This window comes from Onychostoma macrolepis, chromosome 24 (assembly GCF_012432095.1).
Source record: "Onychostoma macrolepis isolate SWU-2019 chromosome 24, ASM1243209v1, whole genome shotgun sequence".
Lineage (NCBI taxonomy): Eukaryota > Metazoa > Chordata > Actinopteri > Cypriniformes > Cyprinidae > Onychostoma > Onychostoma macrolepis.
The window spans coordinates 12,942,254-12,958,182 of record NC_081178.1 but is presented as its reverse complement, the minus strand read 5'-3'; the positions used below and the strand labels follow the sequence as shown (position 1 = coordinate 12,958,182).

Below are 15,929 nucleotides of genomic sequence, written 5' to 3'. Positions count from 1 at the left end.
GTGAAGGAGGCTCAAAAAGGTGGTGTGGCCAGGGGGTGATGCTTTTATCCTCCACTAATTCAGAATAAAAATAGAGAACCAACTGGGGGGAAAGAATAGGCACGCAGCTCTGCCGACAGCTCACCTAATAAAAGACAGCATGCGATGCTTTCAAAAACGTAACCTCCCACCCTTCCTGTTTAAATTTTTTTTTTTTTTTTTCTTCAACTGCTGCAGGAACGAATTGAGTGCGTCCATAACGGCCTCTTTTGGACATGACAGCTCTAAGCATGCAACGTATCCAGGCTCAAGCGTATTCTGTTGCTGAATGACTTTGATTTGCTTTCATGTCTCTTTCTCGTCTTTACCATGGGGATATGAGTCTGACCTCTGCTGTGGCTTGCTCTTGAGTGGAATGCCTATAAACCTTTCATTGCTTTGGGTTTGTCTCGCCAGAGCCCAACATGCAAGCCACTGGAGAGCTGTACCATCCAAATGAAGTGGTTCTGTGGTTTTCCTGTTTGGTTGCCATGGTGTGATCGATGTGGCAGTGAAGAAATTAGACTAGATCAAGGGTAGGGAAATTGCATTTGGTTTTCTCCTCTTTTAATTAATTTTACCAAAATGTTGTGTTTAGTTGATTAACAGATTTTTTTTAAGGATACAAAAGGAAGGAATAAGAGGCCAGTCTCTATTTTAATTTGTAACTGTTCCAGGACCAGTATGAAAGCCTGTTTAACTAAAAAGACGAATCTTGACTTAATCTCTTAATTGTAACTTCAGAAATTAGATTTTTTTTTTTTTTTGTAGCTGCAAATCTCTCAATATAATTTTGTCTTGCACATGACATTTCCACCCGTAATTCTGATTGCTTATTTTTAATTCTGACTTCTTAAAATTGCAACCACCTCAAAACATTTCTTTCTCGCAAATTGCTGCTTTGTTGTAATTGCGACTATTTCTCAAAATGAATTCCTTTCGTAATCCCAACTGTCATTATTCTGACATTTCTTTTGATTGCGACTTTATTTCTTCTTTGACTTCGCGAATATATCACAGTTTGACTTTCTTATTTTAAACTTTTTCTTATTTTTTCTTATTAATTTATATACATGTCACATTTTTCACTCTTAGGTTGAAATAGGCTTACATAGGAAAGAGACTGGCCAGCTGAGATTCCCAGAGGGCATTCCAGAGCTCTGCTCCAGGCTCATTTACATATGGCATGTTTTTCTCTGGCACTCAGCATTTTAGGTTTGGCCTGCTGGCTGTGAATTCGTAAATGCATGTGAATATTTGCCTGCACTTCTTTTGAAAATGAATCCTGTGATTTTGAAAAGATCATACAGTCTGTGGATGGGGCGTGACCTGTAAGTACAGGTGTCAGAAAAATACCAGTGCATTCAAAGTTAATTACGTTACAAATGATGTGATCGCACGCTTCGAAAAAAGCCACACGCATTCACGCCTCAAGCACTGGCGAAGGGAGCATCAGAGTACAAATTACAGGTTGCATTTCTTCGTGTGGCTGAAGAGATGGATAACAAATAGGTTTTTTTTTTTTTTTCCTTTTTGAGTAACATCCCATCGGTGTCTATAGCAGAAAGTTACGGATAAGGTCAGGGATGGGTTTTCTCATAGTCGGTGTCTTTCTGCAGAGATTCTGTCTGTACATGCCCTGCATTCTGGAAGTGTACCGTTTCACACTAGGACAGAAATGCTCTGACTGGGGCCTGCTGACAGAGCCCTCCATCCACCCACTTACCCCTCCCAAAAACAGTCTGGAATTCTGTTCCTAAGAGCCCCTTGTACAAGTTCAGCTTTCAGGTTGCCGCAGTCTTCGCTATAAGAGGTAGAGTCTCAAACGAACATCCACTGGACAGTGCTGATGGTTTCGCCAGCACAGAGTATGTGCTCTCCGACTCATTTGACAACATGTAAAGCTCTGTGATGTACACTTCTGCGGCTTTTTCATTCGAGGTTCAGCAACTAAATCTCTTACTTTGGTCTTACTGATGAAATAAGTGCGAGTTGAAAGTTGATCCTGGCATTAAATGGAGTAACACAGTCTCTCCAATTTCAGACAGGCCATATGTTCTAGTGCTGAGGCCTGCCGTGTGTGCTTGCCGGTAGACCAAGTACTTAAATTTTGTTAGATCACAATTCAGTTTGGCTCATTAACTTTAGGAGTCAATGGAATCACATTCTAATTCTGTTTTGACCCGACTTTTTTCTCCTCCTTTTCACCTGTGCCCTTCTATGACTTCTGAAGTATGACTGAATTTTATTAGATAACTACTTCAACAAGTGCACAAAACCCTGAACTTGCCATCTTCCTTGTCAAAGAAACTCTGCTAATTTGTTTTGACAAGTGTTCCAGTAAGAATATTCATCAGTCATTATCCGATGGGTCATTTCATCTGTGGCCAGGTCTTTTTGCCTGCCCATGTCAACAACAAATTGGCCTCCAAGACACAGAACCCCCATGGCATAGATGTGGCCCGGTGGCACCCTTTTCTATAATAGCGAGGGATTTATGTCTTCAGGCTTGTAATGGTGCCACACGTCTTCAGTCAGCGAATGGCACATATAATATTAGGATCACTTAAGCGGCAAGGATACTCCATCTCAAACAGATTTGCTTGGCTCCCTATGTTCTTCATGTGGGAGCTGGCTGCTGATTTCATGGAAAAGACATTGATTTATTTATTCAGGACGGTTACGTCAGTGGAAACTCACTGAAGCAATTTGAATATTTTCTTTATGTGGCATTTTAATGTGTTTGGTGTATTTGCCACTGTGGTGAGTGGAAGATTTCTTAAAAAAATTAAATTAAGATGAAACGTATTCTCTGGGAGGTTCCCTTTTAACTGGTTTTATATTGGAATCTGGATCTGGAGTTATAAAAAGTCTATTTTATTTTTTTTTTTTCCCATAGTGATGTATGTTTTGTGGAGAATATGAACTGAATGTCAAAGGCTCTGAAAGAAGCGCATTTCTCAAGACAAAGAAGCACATTTATTATGGTATGGCTGGTTGCAGCTGTAATTAATTTTTCTCCCCCTCCCACCAAAGACCCGTAAAATGCTTTTACTGTGTCTGTTTCTCTGTTATTTGTCATATACCGAGTTGATCAAAGGCCAAATGTTTGACATTGCCCCTCCTCCATTATGCTGTCTTTGGAGATCTGCTTTTTTGCTTCTTTCATTAACCACATACTTAAAGGAATGGCCTGAAAACCTCTCCAGCGAGACCTCCCAGCTGACCGAGAGAGGCGAGGATGGCTTGCTTCAGCTGCTTCAACTCGAGCAAAAACGCCAGGAGGAATCTCCGTTAGGACACTGCCAAATTTGGTCAGAGCTGATTTCAGTCTTACCTGGCAATCGCAGACGATTGTACTTGCGTTTAAACAGCAGGGTAAGTAGCCGGAGAATGTCGAGGAGGTCTGAAGCTTTGACTGGGTTATGCTGCGCCGACTTTGCAGGTGGCTAATGAGTTGGGCCTTCATAAGAGAAAGCTAATCTCTCCCAAAGCCAAGCCGAGGAGGAGCTGAATGGAATTTGCTTAGTACTGAATTCTGCACCCTGTATGTTTAAGCCTGCTCGCTCTTTCTCTCCCACAGTCGTTGAGATGCTGTGCGGCACCCACCAAGAGTCACGTATGCCACGATACAGGTCACCCATAGCTCCGCCATCGCTCTCAGACAGCGTGACTTTAGGGGCCTCTCTGCTGCTAGTATATTGGATTATGGAAAAATCATAAAACTTGCTCTAGCCCCCCTGCCTTGGCATTCATAAATAAGAGGTAGTGATGTGTGCTTAGTTTGGAGATTAGAGAGGGGTTTTGGGTGGGCTTTAAGGTGCGAGTGAGGCCCAGTGGATGGGTTCTTGAGCGACGGCCCGGTCGACTAACATCAGCTGCAGCTGGGTGTGGGTGTGCGCGAGTCCGGTGTCACTGGAGAACCTGTTAATGTGAGCTGGCATGGCAAAGCAGCTTGGCAGCCTGGGGAACTAAAGTGGCCATGGCATCAATCTTTCAAAGTCTAAGTGCTCAAACTGTCTGCACAAGTTCACAGAAGAGCAAATTACTTAATCTTTTTTGGTTACACTTTATTTCGATAGTCCACTTTAGACATTCTACTAACTATAAGTAACTTTTTAACTACATGTCAACTAATTCTCATTAATTTGCAACTACGTGTCTACTAACTCTGAGTAGACTGTTAGGGTAGGTTTAGGGTTAGTAGAATAAGTTGACACATACTTGCAAAGTCTCTCATACTCAGTATGTTTTATGTTGTGTACCCATCAAAATAAAGTGTTGGAAGATATTAAACAGACAGTCTACTAATCCTCTAATGACTGCTAGTTGACATGTAGTTGCAAAGTTACTTACTGTTAACTGAATGTCTAAAGTGGACTATCGAAATAGTGTTACCACTTTTTTTTTGGTCTACCACGGTCCTAATATTCTCTTTCTGCCATCTAAATCCGGATTTTTGCCCTGACCAGCTGTCGCTGGACAGGTTTTTATTTATTGTTTCGTGCTGGGTAGGCCCTTCTATCATTGGTTCAAATTCCTGTTTCCCGCAAGGCTTTGAAGTCTGTGGGAGGCAGATTATTTTAATGACATTTACATGCATTAATAATGAATGAGATGGGATCTGTCAGGTAACGGGGCCCCAAAGCCCCACTCTTTTGGGTCCTGTTGGAGATCAGCATAAAACTTGTTTTCAGTGAAAGTCACTGCTATTTGCTCTGAAACCACATTGTCAAAGCTTTTATGCCAGTGGTTAAACACTAACAACTCTCTGCTAAATATAGTCCATTGCCTGTAGAAATGTTTCATAAAAGCCTCTAAGAAAGAAACAGAAAAAAATGAAGTAGTAGTTCATGTGTATCTTCTAACGCACTAGGCTTTAAAAAAAAATACTACATAACCACTAGAATTTGGTTGTTTTAGACCATTTCTTTAAAAACCACCAGATAACTCTGTCAGGATGGAGAACTTTGGCCTACAGGCATCCATATGGCATGCACTCCTATTTGGACAGTGGCATTTTTATGCTGGCTGGCATTACACTGTTGACAACTGCCGCCACTCCTGATTTGATTTGATTTTGGCGGTTTGCTCAGCTGTTCCAGCAGATAGAAAAGCTTCTGTTCCTTCAGCACAAGTCAAGTCTCTAGATACACACACAAACATGGTAAGTGCCAAAGAGAAAAACTACCCTGGAACATCAATGGGATGTTTCAAGCGCACAGCCTTGCATTTGAAATAACTTTTTTGGAAGACTCCTCCCATTGGGGTAGTGTGACTACAAGGGCAAAGCTCTGGCTTGTATAGGTGGCTTTTGTCATGGAACTTATGTAGTCATTCAAATGTAGAAATGCGACTTTCTCTGTTTGTGTGATTTTAATTCAGATTTGTTTGTGTAGAAATGCTGTAAAAATCTTGCTGTATGGTATAAAGTCATTTAGTTTTAAATTCAATACTTAGATTTGAGGTGCTTTGGAATTTCTGAGAACCATCAGAATGTCATTAAGGTGTATATTGGTGTTAGATATTAGAGTTTTTAATTTATAATTTTCTATTCATGAAAGGTTTATATTTTTAGTAGAATACAGCTGAATCTTCTTTCAGTGTCTGTAATCCAAAAAAAAAGTTTATTCTATGAACTTTCATGCAGAGTAGCAAAGTTGCACGTGGTTTTCCCATTTAGAAAAGGTGTTTGAGTGTGAGTCAGTTGGCATGGCTATCATTCATGTGACTGCAGTGTATCCATTCACTCTGTAATGATTAGTCCGAATGGTCCAGTGATGTGAGACCAAACTGAAGCCACTTCAGTCAGATTCCACATTCTTCTTCTTACCACAATCAGTCGTCTGTTCCATCAGTGAGAACAAAATGTGCCCTGAAGGTGATTGAGCAAAGAGTTACATTTGGGTACCCACTCTAAAACTGGTCACATCACACTAGTTTTGTTGGCTTTCCTCGCTCCCATGTGGGTGGACGGCTCTTGTTGATGGAGGCTCATGCGGTGTGCCTGATCACATTCTGCCAAAACACTGTAGGGTTTGTTTGACACTGTGGATGGAGCAGCAAAGTCCTGACTGATTTTAAAAAAAGAAATGTTCAATCCAAACCTTAAAAAATTCTGTGGCCAAGTAATCATTTTCCCCCCGATGGGAATAATTAGCATACAGAAATATGCAAACAGCCTCTGCAGAAACTCATCTATGTGCACTTTCTATATGTTCTTTGTATTCAAACAGCCTGTTTTGGCCGTGTAAAATTCTTCTGATGGTTCTAAAGGAAAAGTTCACCTAAAAATGAAAATTCTCATATCATTCTGAAAACCTGTATGATTTTCTTTTTTTTTTTTTTCCTGTTAAACAAAATGAACATATTTTTAAATTTTCTCCAATGTATTTTTGTCCAATGAAAATCAATGTGGTCCAATGTTACATTTGGGTGCACATTCTAAAACTGGTCACATCACACTAGTTTTGTTGACCTTCCTCGCTCACATGTGGGTGGAATCCTCTTGTTGATGGAGGCTCATGCGGTGTGCCTGACCACAGTCCTCCACGACTCTGTAGGCTTTGACACTGTGGATGGATCAGCAAAGTCCTGGCTGATTTTTAAAAAAGAAACGTTGCAAAACACAAACCTCAAAATTTTGTGGCCAAGTAATCATTTCTCCCCCGAAGGGAATAATCAGCATACAGAAATATGCAAACAGCCTCTGCGGAAACTGTCATCTATGTGCAGTCTCCATGCAATTCAAACAGCCTTTCTTTTGCTATGCAAAACTTTCCAGAAGATCACCCATGTGAGGGGAACTTCACACAAAAAATTATATTCTCATCTACTCAATCTCATGTCATTCCAAAATCATCTTTCTTTTGTGGAACAAAAATTATAAAAAAATTAAAAAATTAATTTAAATAAGTTTTAGGAATTTTTTTTTTCTCTCCAATGAAAGAATTGTTTCAGTGATGTTTTTGCATTATGTAGTATTTTTTTAATTAATATTTTGAATAAGCTTATCCCATTGACTCATTTTATAGATAAAATGTTTTTTTTTCCTCTACAAAAGAAAAGGGTAACACTTTATTTAAAGCCTTAATATATAATGCGTTTTTATAATATATAATGCATTATGCCATAATGCACCTTATAATACATTGTACAATCTCATGAATAATTGTAACTACATTATAACATCAATTCATTGTTACACTATGCATCAAGATATAATGTATTGCAACACACATTATGAATAATTATAATGCATTATACCCTTTAATACCCTTTATAATGCATTGTACATGAAGGCATTAAGTAAATTGTTAACGAAGAAAGTTATAAAAGTTTGGAACAACATTTTAGGTAACACTTTAGAATAAGGACCAGTTCTCACTATTAACTAGTTGCTTGTTATCATGCCTATAATTAACACATTGGCTGTTTATTAGTACATATAAAGCACATATTCTGCATGAACACATTCTGCATCCCTAATCCTACTCAATACCTAAACTTAACAAGTACCTGACTAACTATTAATAAGTAGCAAATTACGAGTTTGAGGTAAAAGTCGTAGTTAAAGGGTTACTCCACCCCAAAATGAAAATTTTGTCATTAATCACTTTACCCCCCCATGTCGTTCCAAACTCGTAAAAGCTTTGTTCGTCTTCGGAAAACAAATTAAGATATTTTTGATGCATTCTGACAGCTCTCTGACCCTCCCATAGACTGCAATGTAAATAACACGATCAACGTCCAGAAATGTAGCAAGGAGATCGGTAAAATAATCCATGTGACATCAGGGGCTCAACTGTAATTTTACGAAGCTACGAGAGTACTTTTTGTACGCGCAAAAAACAAAAATAATGACTTTATTCAACCATTTGTCTCCACGTCACCATAGCGCCATTTTGGGGAGTGTCCACTGAACGCAAACCGCATATGCTCTGTGTCAGCTCCGCCACGTGGATACGTTGTTTATGTCGTCTACGCTTTGATTTGAATGAAAACAATGTATCCACATGAACGCTGTTTGGGAGTAACCCTTAAAGGGAGTAACCCTTTAATAGGTTGTTAGTAGCAAGAATTGGACATTATAATAAAGTGTGACCACTTTTTTTTCTTTCTTTCTTTACTATAAGGTACTATAAGCGTTTCTTTGCAAATGCACAAAATAATTGACAAACATCTGAGACAGGTCATATCTGTCAGGTAATGGGATATTTTGAGCGTCGTCCCGTAAAAATCACTTTAACAGCGTCGTTAAAGTAAAAACAAATCTTGTCTTGGACTCTTTGATAATTAAAATGCAACTGTCACAACCAATAAACTGTGAAGTGTTCTTACTGCTGATTGTTCTCCAGTGACTTGGCTTCTGTACAGGCACATTCTGTGGAGAACACGGTGCGAGTGAAGTCTCTATAGTGAGGGAATGGAAAGGGGGATTAGCCCTCGAGACTGTCTTTGTCTATGCAAACCTTCCATTTATGAATGGCTGACTCACTATTTAGCATTGCCATCTGGTTTGATTTATGCTTGTTCTTGGCCCACGAGGGACTCTCATTCGCAATGAAGATGCACAAACAACTTTGCCATGGTGAAGGACGAGTTCTTGCATGGTGCTCTGGTTTAAAAGGAATTATTTCAAGCTGACAGGGATCAGGGTTTTCATTTAAGTGATTTTTAGAAGCTGATCGCACAAGTTACGAATGTGGCCTTGCCATTTTCATGTTCCTGGATGAAGGATTGACAGAAACCAGACTCTTCGTGATGCAGTCTAGATGTTATAAAACCCAGTGCGGTTGGAAAGAATGTGCCGGGTCATGACATTCTGATCTTAATCGTGCAGCCTCTTCCTCAGGAACTCATCTATCCTTACCTGTGAAGCCTGTGAATTCGGTGGCACTCATTTCCGAGAGTCTTTTGAGAGTCCAGGTGCTTGAGGTTTGGGTTAACCACCCCACATTACCACGTGGGTCAAAGGGGGTTCAGGGCGCATGAAAGTATGTGGTCTGGGCCTTCACCACAGGCAGCAGTGGTGGCTTTTTGCTTGCCAAGAACCTCTGAGCCACTGTCTCTGATAGCACTACATGCTAGAAAACACCGCTTTGTGGTTAGGAAGGGGGGCTGGATGCCTTTGTATGCATGGAAGGGGGGCTGAAAGCATAGTGAAATCATAAAAGTACAGATTTTGGATCACATTGAAGGACCCTGGTCCTGTCATCCATTAATCTGAAAATTGCACCTCTTTCATATGGGGCTATTTTTTGGCAGCTGTGTGTCAGGCTTAAAGTCCAATAGTAGCCTTTTTGTTTTGCTCCTTTGAACCTTCGAGACCTTTTTTTCTTAATAAGTCCCAAATATTATTCCCCCAGCTTAGCCCTGATTAGTACAGTAGAGGCTAATTTACTGAGTCATTTCCTCTAATCCCTAAAAACAATAAGGGCTGGGACGATGCTTGCTCTGGTGCTCATCTGTGACCCAGAAGAAAGCTTTCTTGTGTTCTTCAGCAATGCAGGTCTACAAAGGCATGGCGCTCGGCAGATGTGCGCAGACCCTGAACCACAACTTAAAATAGTCTCAAGTTACTATGGTTTGTTATAAAATTATTACAAATTTTGTTTAGAAATGCATTTTTAAATCAAGGATTTAAGGATTTTATCGGACAGTATACTGTATTTTTGTGCATATTCTTTTAATTAGTTTACTTTGTTGTCATCTAGACCTCACTTAAACTTGCAGTACTTTTAATAATACACAAATGTAATCTGTAAAAGATCTCTGAATGAAATATATGTTCAATATCATATATATATTATATATATATATATATATATATATATATATATATATATATATATATATATATATATATATATATATATATATATATATATATAATATAATATTTTTTTTTTTTTTTGGGGGTTTCATTTTGTTTTGTTTTTAATTTGTATTTTGTTATTTTTGCTTTTTTGTGTAAATAGTGATAGAGGCTATTTATACTAAGTGAACGTAGAATATTTTCTTAGAGATATATGTTATTTACACTAAGTGCAATTAGCAATGGTTTCTATTTACACTAAGTGAAAAAAGCAGTATTTCTTTTAGCGATATGCCATTTGCACTGTGAAAATAGCTATAGATTCTATTTACACTGTTAAAATAGCAGGATTTTTTGCCATTTATACTACTTATTGACTGTAAATTATCATTTTAATTCAAGATATTGAATGGATCCAACCTTATTGGGACAATAAAGCCATCCTTACACCTACCCGATAATTTATTTTCAATTTTAATTTTTTCCTTAATTTTTATTGAAAATAAATGCCTTTCTGGTGTGATTTTAAAAGGCAGAAAAAAAGTTTGGCATAAGGTGGATTCGAAACCTGGTCAATTGCATCAAAAATACTACATGTGCTTTACCATCTACGCCGCTGGAGCTGTTGTTAAATGATCGTCTTTTGTAGTTTTGACTATCCCAATCACGTGTTGGTGGGCGGAGTTAGTGTAAATAGCTTCTGCCAACAAGGTGGGCTATTTTCACTTAATGTAAATAAACACTTCATTTGTGGTGTGGTGTTGTTTTGAGTTTTGTCTTTTGTGGGGTTTTTTGTTTTTTGTTTTTTTTGGGGGGGTTTTTGGTTTCATTTTGAAGCCATAATAGAAATAATAATTATTGGCTTCAGTTAAATTCAGGAATATAACTTAAGTTCAACTTAGTGATCTGGGCACTATATCTCACTGTACTTCAATATAACCGAATTTTAAATAGTTGCATAATGTTTAAAGCAAGTGAATTGGAAGTACTTTTTGTTCTGCACATTACAAGCACATTATCCAAATAACAGTTCGACTAAGCCAGAGGAAGTCGCCAGGTTTTCCGCTGAAGGCTTCAGACACAAACATCACATCATTTTTGCATACCAGCCCAGTGCTGATTCAGTGTTAGAGAGTCATGGAAGTGTGGAAGCTTTGTTTCCCATTATTCATGGAAATGGAGGATAGCAGGTCTGTTTTTCGTAGGCAAAGGGTCAGTGGAGGACTCGCACATCAGAGAAAAGTAGTGGTTTATGTTCTTGCCAGTGCCACCAACTGGAACACATTTTCACAGTAATGAGGGTAATTAAAACTAAATTATAATTCACGACCCTTTATCCCTCCAGGGAAGAAAATAGAAGAGTTATTTTGGTTTGACTGTATTCTAAAATTACAGTGCTGGAATGAGGGTGAATGTGTCATCTTTGAGGGCAGAGACAGTTTAATTCAGGGTTGCTTGAGGAACACAGGATTGAGCTAAATAGCACAGTAGTGGCTCTTCATTTTGTATGTGGACTTTATTTGGCTGGCGTTATTAATGTTGGTTTCAAATTGCTGAAGGCACATCACACAATAGTTAATCTTGTAGTGTCACACGAGAATGTCAGTGAAAGGACTCATTTAGCACTCTAAATTGAATACTGATGCTGAAATGTCAATCTAATTTCCACCATGTAGACATAAAACAGATGATGGAAAGCAAGCATGTGTATAAATAAATGTTTGAGGGACTTCTCTATATATTTTCTGGGCCTTAAGAAGTTGAGATCTGGAAGTCATACTGTGTGTGCGCATGCACATTCTGGTCTGACTGGACCCTGCCATCCCCAGCACCAGGGGTTTGTCTAAACAGCGCCAGTGTTTGCACAGTGCTGTCAGGGTGACTGGACCGACTATCCCTCATGCTGCCTGTCTGAAATCCACGCTGTCCAAAAAAGCACTTAGAGCCCCATTTGAGAGGCAGCCCATCATCTGCACAATGATAGAGGAGGGCAAGCACATGGTTTTCCGTTCAACAGCTCCTTCTTATCGGACGTCACGTGGTCCACCCACTGAAAATGAAAATGTACAGTATTTGCTCACCCTAATGTTGTTCCAAATCCATATGACGTTATTTTTTTCTCATTGGTATCAGTCCTTAAAGTGACAGTTCATACTGATCACATCTGTCAAGCAACAAAAAAAGCACTATAAAAGCAATGTAGAAGTACTTGTAAGCTATCGTATGTCTTCAAAAACTTATACGTTAGATATTGCACTGAAGTCATATGGAGTAATTTTATACTCATTTTTGGAGTTTGATAGACAACAGCATAAATGTTTTTGTGAATGTTATGAGTAAGTAAATGACGAGTTTCTCAATGTTCAAGTTCAACAATTGATGATAATATTCAGTGACGCAAAGTATCTAACTTTTGTCAAATTTTGCTGTTTTCAATTAAAAATAACTTTGATCTTTTGCACAATTCATGTAAAGCAATTCATAAATGGATGTTTATGTTAAATGGAAGAAACATTAACAGAGCCATTTTCAGCATGAAAAAGAGTTTTTAAGAAAATGAGTGAGTGCATATTTTAAAATAAAATCATTTTCTGCAGAAAGTTTGCAATAAATTGCAGTTCTGTCATGACAACTCTCGGAGGGACTGGCATAGTAATGTACATGACAATGTTAATGTATTTGGTCTTGGTGGAATAGATCTGCTACGCTGCTGCTGCGGCAGAGCAAGTACCGAGACTTGCTACTGCCAGTACATCCACAACATGCTGCTGTGTGCATGTAGGAAATACTGCTGCTGCACATATAACACACATGAATAATCACCTCGTAGCAGATCTATACAGGTGGAGCTGGGGAAGGTGGAGGGTTTGAGTGTGCTGCTAACTGCTACAGCAAACAAAAGCCAGGTATTTGAATATTGAGCAGTGAGCTCATTGGCTACTGATACAGGAGAGAACCAATCAGCTGTGTCATGTGATAATGATGTCATTAGGTCAGATTGAGTTAGACCTATCGGACTGCGCCATCTAGAGTTTCATGCCAGAACTCTGTATTTCTTTTACTATTTTTTTTATATATTTTTTTGTACTTGATTCCTTTATATTCCTTTAAATTCTTTAATTTCCGTAACATTTGAGGTGACATCCATTTGTTTTTGTCCCCACCAATGTCCAAGACATGGTTACATCCTTGCTTTCACATAATATGATTTTGATTTGCGTCACTAATTCTCAAGCGATTTTCCATCTGTCAAACGGAGTATTGTTTGTTGTTTGAATATGTGGACACATTGGCCTGGAGTTGATACTGTAAACCAGTGCTGACTCTAATTTACTCTTTCTTGACTCTCACTGTTTTTTTTTTTTTTGTTTGTTTGTTTTTTGTCATAAGTATGAAATGACTATTTAAGTTGGGTCATTTACATTGCCAAGAAAAATTATCAGGCCAAATGAATGGCATGTGATTAGGCTCAGGTGCATAAATGGCCATATTGTTTAACAGCTCATTGATCGGAGACAAAGACCAGCATGGGGCCACAAGCAATATGGTCCTCCATAAGGTTTATACAATAAACTCGCAAAGAAATTGGACGGGTATATCAATCAAACCCTTTTTTATGCATGCAGCCAGTCGTCAGGAAAATTAAAATGTGAAAAATGACTTTACCTTCTGCATTAGTACAACAACTACAAGACTTAACCCCAAAACGTGGGTTTTATGAAATGAATCATATTTATGGAATATGAAAGATCTTTGCTGGTGTAGAGCGAATGCCATGCCATGCCATGTAAAGGGTCAGTGTTGTAAACCTGCGACTGGCGACTGCAGCACAAGGGTTAATGTAGCGGAACCCTCTCCCCCGTACTGCCTTCACTGGCTTCGTAATTCCCACCGGGTGTCCGCTAGGGGTCACAAGCTTTGGGCCTTTTGAATGACAACCTGGCCATAAAACGTGATTGGCTGGGTGTGGGACGGTGCAGCTCTTAATAGCCAATAGCAAGGCTTCAGTGGTACTGAAGGAGTGTGACTGATTAGAGAGAAAGAGCTGGCTTGTCTGCACACACGGAGAGAGACACTCAGGCCCTTCTGACTTCAAGAAAGTGTCTGTAAATATGAGTGAAGGACTGCAGTAAAGATATTGGGTGTATGACGCCACTGTGACACTACTAAACTAAGAACTTTACAGGTAGGGTTATGGAGTGTTTATATGTTCATTAAGTTGCAATTTTACGTAAAACGTTTAAGCTAAAGTATACTTTTTGTATGTTTATTTTAGTGGGTGGACATCCTGGAAATATGCTGGAACTTTAAAGCATGTGTTGATTCCTTTAAAAGGGTGTTTTATGTTTATTTTCAGTGTAAGGTTTGAGATTTTCTATGGTCTGTTGCTGTTCTTGTGGATGGATGTGAAAATAGATGACAGTGAGCTTAAAAACAGATGCAAATGATTTATTAGAAGTCGTAGACAAGGATCTGGAGTTGTCATTTGTCTTGCTAAGGAAGGAAAAGTGGTTCTTTTTAGTCTCTCCAATTTCTGTTAACCATAGTAACATTTGTTTTGACCTTTTTAGAAACCCTGAAACATTAACATCTTTTTGCTCTTTTCTAAACAGATTACGTTGTGAGGATTCCAGCCTTCTGATTCGTGTTCACACAGTCCCATGATGCAGCTGGTGAGCCTGGCCTGGATGATGGTCCTGGCCGCCCCACTGGTCTGCTTTGGTTTCACCACCCGTGGTCAGGGCCTGCGTGGGCGTGTTCAAGGTGACCGACGGAACATCAGACCCAACATCATACTCATCATGACAGATGACCAGGATGTGGAGTTGGGTGAGTATACCAGATGCAATTCATCATTAATGGCCCATCTGTTCCGCAGACGAATGAGGTGGAGACCCCTCTTGAGGCTTTGTCAGTGCTCAGCATGCAATAGTTATGAATCAGCAAGTAGTCTGGAAAGTTACTGTAGAGATCCTCAAAAACAGTAATGATACTTGGAGGAACATGGGAATGGAACTCTAGACCAAACCTTTTTTTCTTTTTTATTCCCCTCACTGATTTGGGTGTTTGAATTTGCACTTTTCACTTCAATATTTGGATTTGATTTGATTTGTTTTGTTTTGATTTGAGTGGTGTTTCAAGTAGTATTTGTTGACCATTTCCATTATGGCTTACATTACTTACTTAACATTCTTAAATCAATATACATTTACTTGAGAAGCAACATTATGTAAGATACTAAGTCTTTTTTCTTCTGATAAATGTCTCAAAATCGGTTGAGTTTTTATGTAAAACAAGAAAATTATCCTCTACTAAGGTAAGAAAAGCAATGTTCTTTTCCTTTTGGATTATGTGTATTTTTCTTACCACATTGGCAGATACTTCATTCTTGTTTTAGGCATGAATTCACTTATTTTTGCAGAATTGTTTTTGTTTTGTTTTTTTTCTCAGAAAACAAGACTTTTTCTTCATTTTGCTACTCAAGTAAATGCATTTTGAATTCAGAATGTTTACATATCCGTATGGAAAACGAGACAAAAACTGGAAAGAGCATCTTAGACCAGCATGATTTTCCATACTGGTCCATGGTGGTTTAAGGTAGCACTGGTCTAGCTAGTGGATCACCATAACCAAACTTAGCTGATGATGCTGGTGGACCAACATAATGGCTGACGAAGGTCCGAAATGTCCTATCTTGATCTTGGATGGTCATGTTCCTGCAGAATTTTGCTTCAACACATTTGCCTGGTAATCCTGAAGACTTTGATTAGCTGGTTAAGTAGTGTTTATTTAGGGTTAAAACACATTGTGGGAACACCAGCATTAAGGCTCTGCAGTGTTTTTTTGTTTCAGCACGACTGTCACTCAAGTTTTTTTAGGAGATCTATTTAAGTTTAAGTTGTTCATTATTAACTCAGCCTTGGAAAGAAAAGCCTTGAGCCTTCTCGGACTTCACTCCTAGGAACATTAGCTTGCTTGCTTGCTTGTTAGTCTTCTTGATCTGCCACCCAAGTCTCTCTTGGTATCTGTCCCATAATGTAAGCCTAACTGTTGTCACTGGATCAGGTTCCTTCCTCTGAGAGCATAACATCCA

The 15,929-nt window shown here is 38.8% G+C and overlaps 1 protein-coding gene across 8 annotated transcripts in view; it reads left to right on the top strand.

Annotated features, from left to right (window-relative positions):
- The window catches only part of sulf1 (sulfatase 1), a 97,679-nt gene that overhangs the window by 56,769 nt on the left and 24,981 nt on the right, over positions 1–15,929 (top strand). For all 8 annotated transcript variants that reach the window (XM_058765771.1, XM_058765770.1, XM_058765769.1 and 5 more), the window contains one exon: positions 14,449–14,665. In XM_058765771.1, coding sequence (XP_058621754.1) covers positions 14,497–14,665 — 169 coding nt within the window. In that variant the 5' untranslated portion in view covers positions 14,449–14,496. The remainder of the gene's footprint in view (positions 1–14,448; positions 14,666–15,929) is intronic.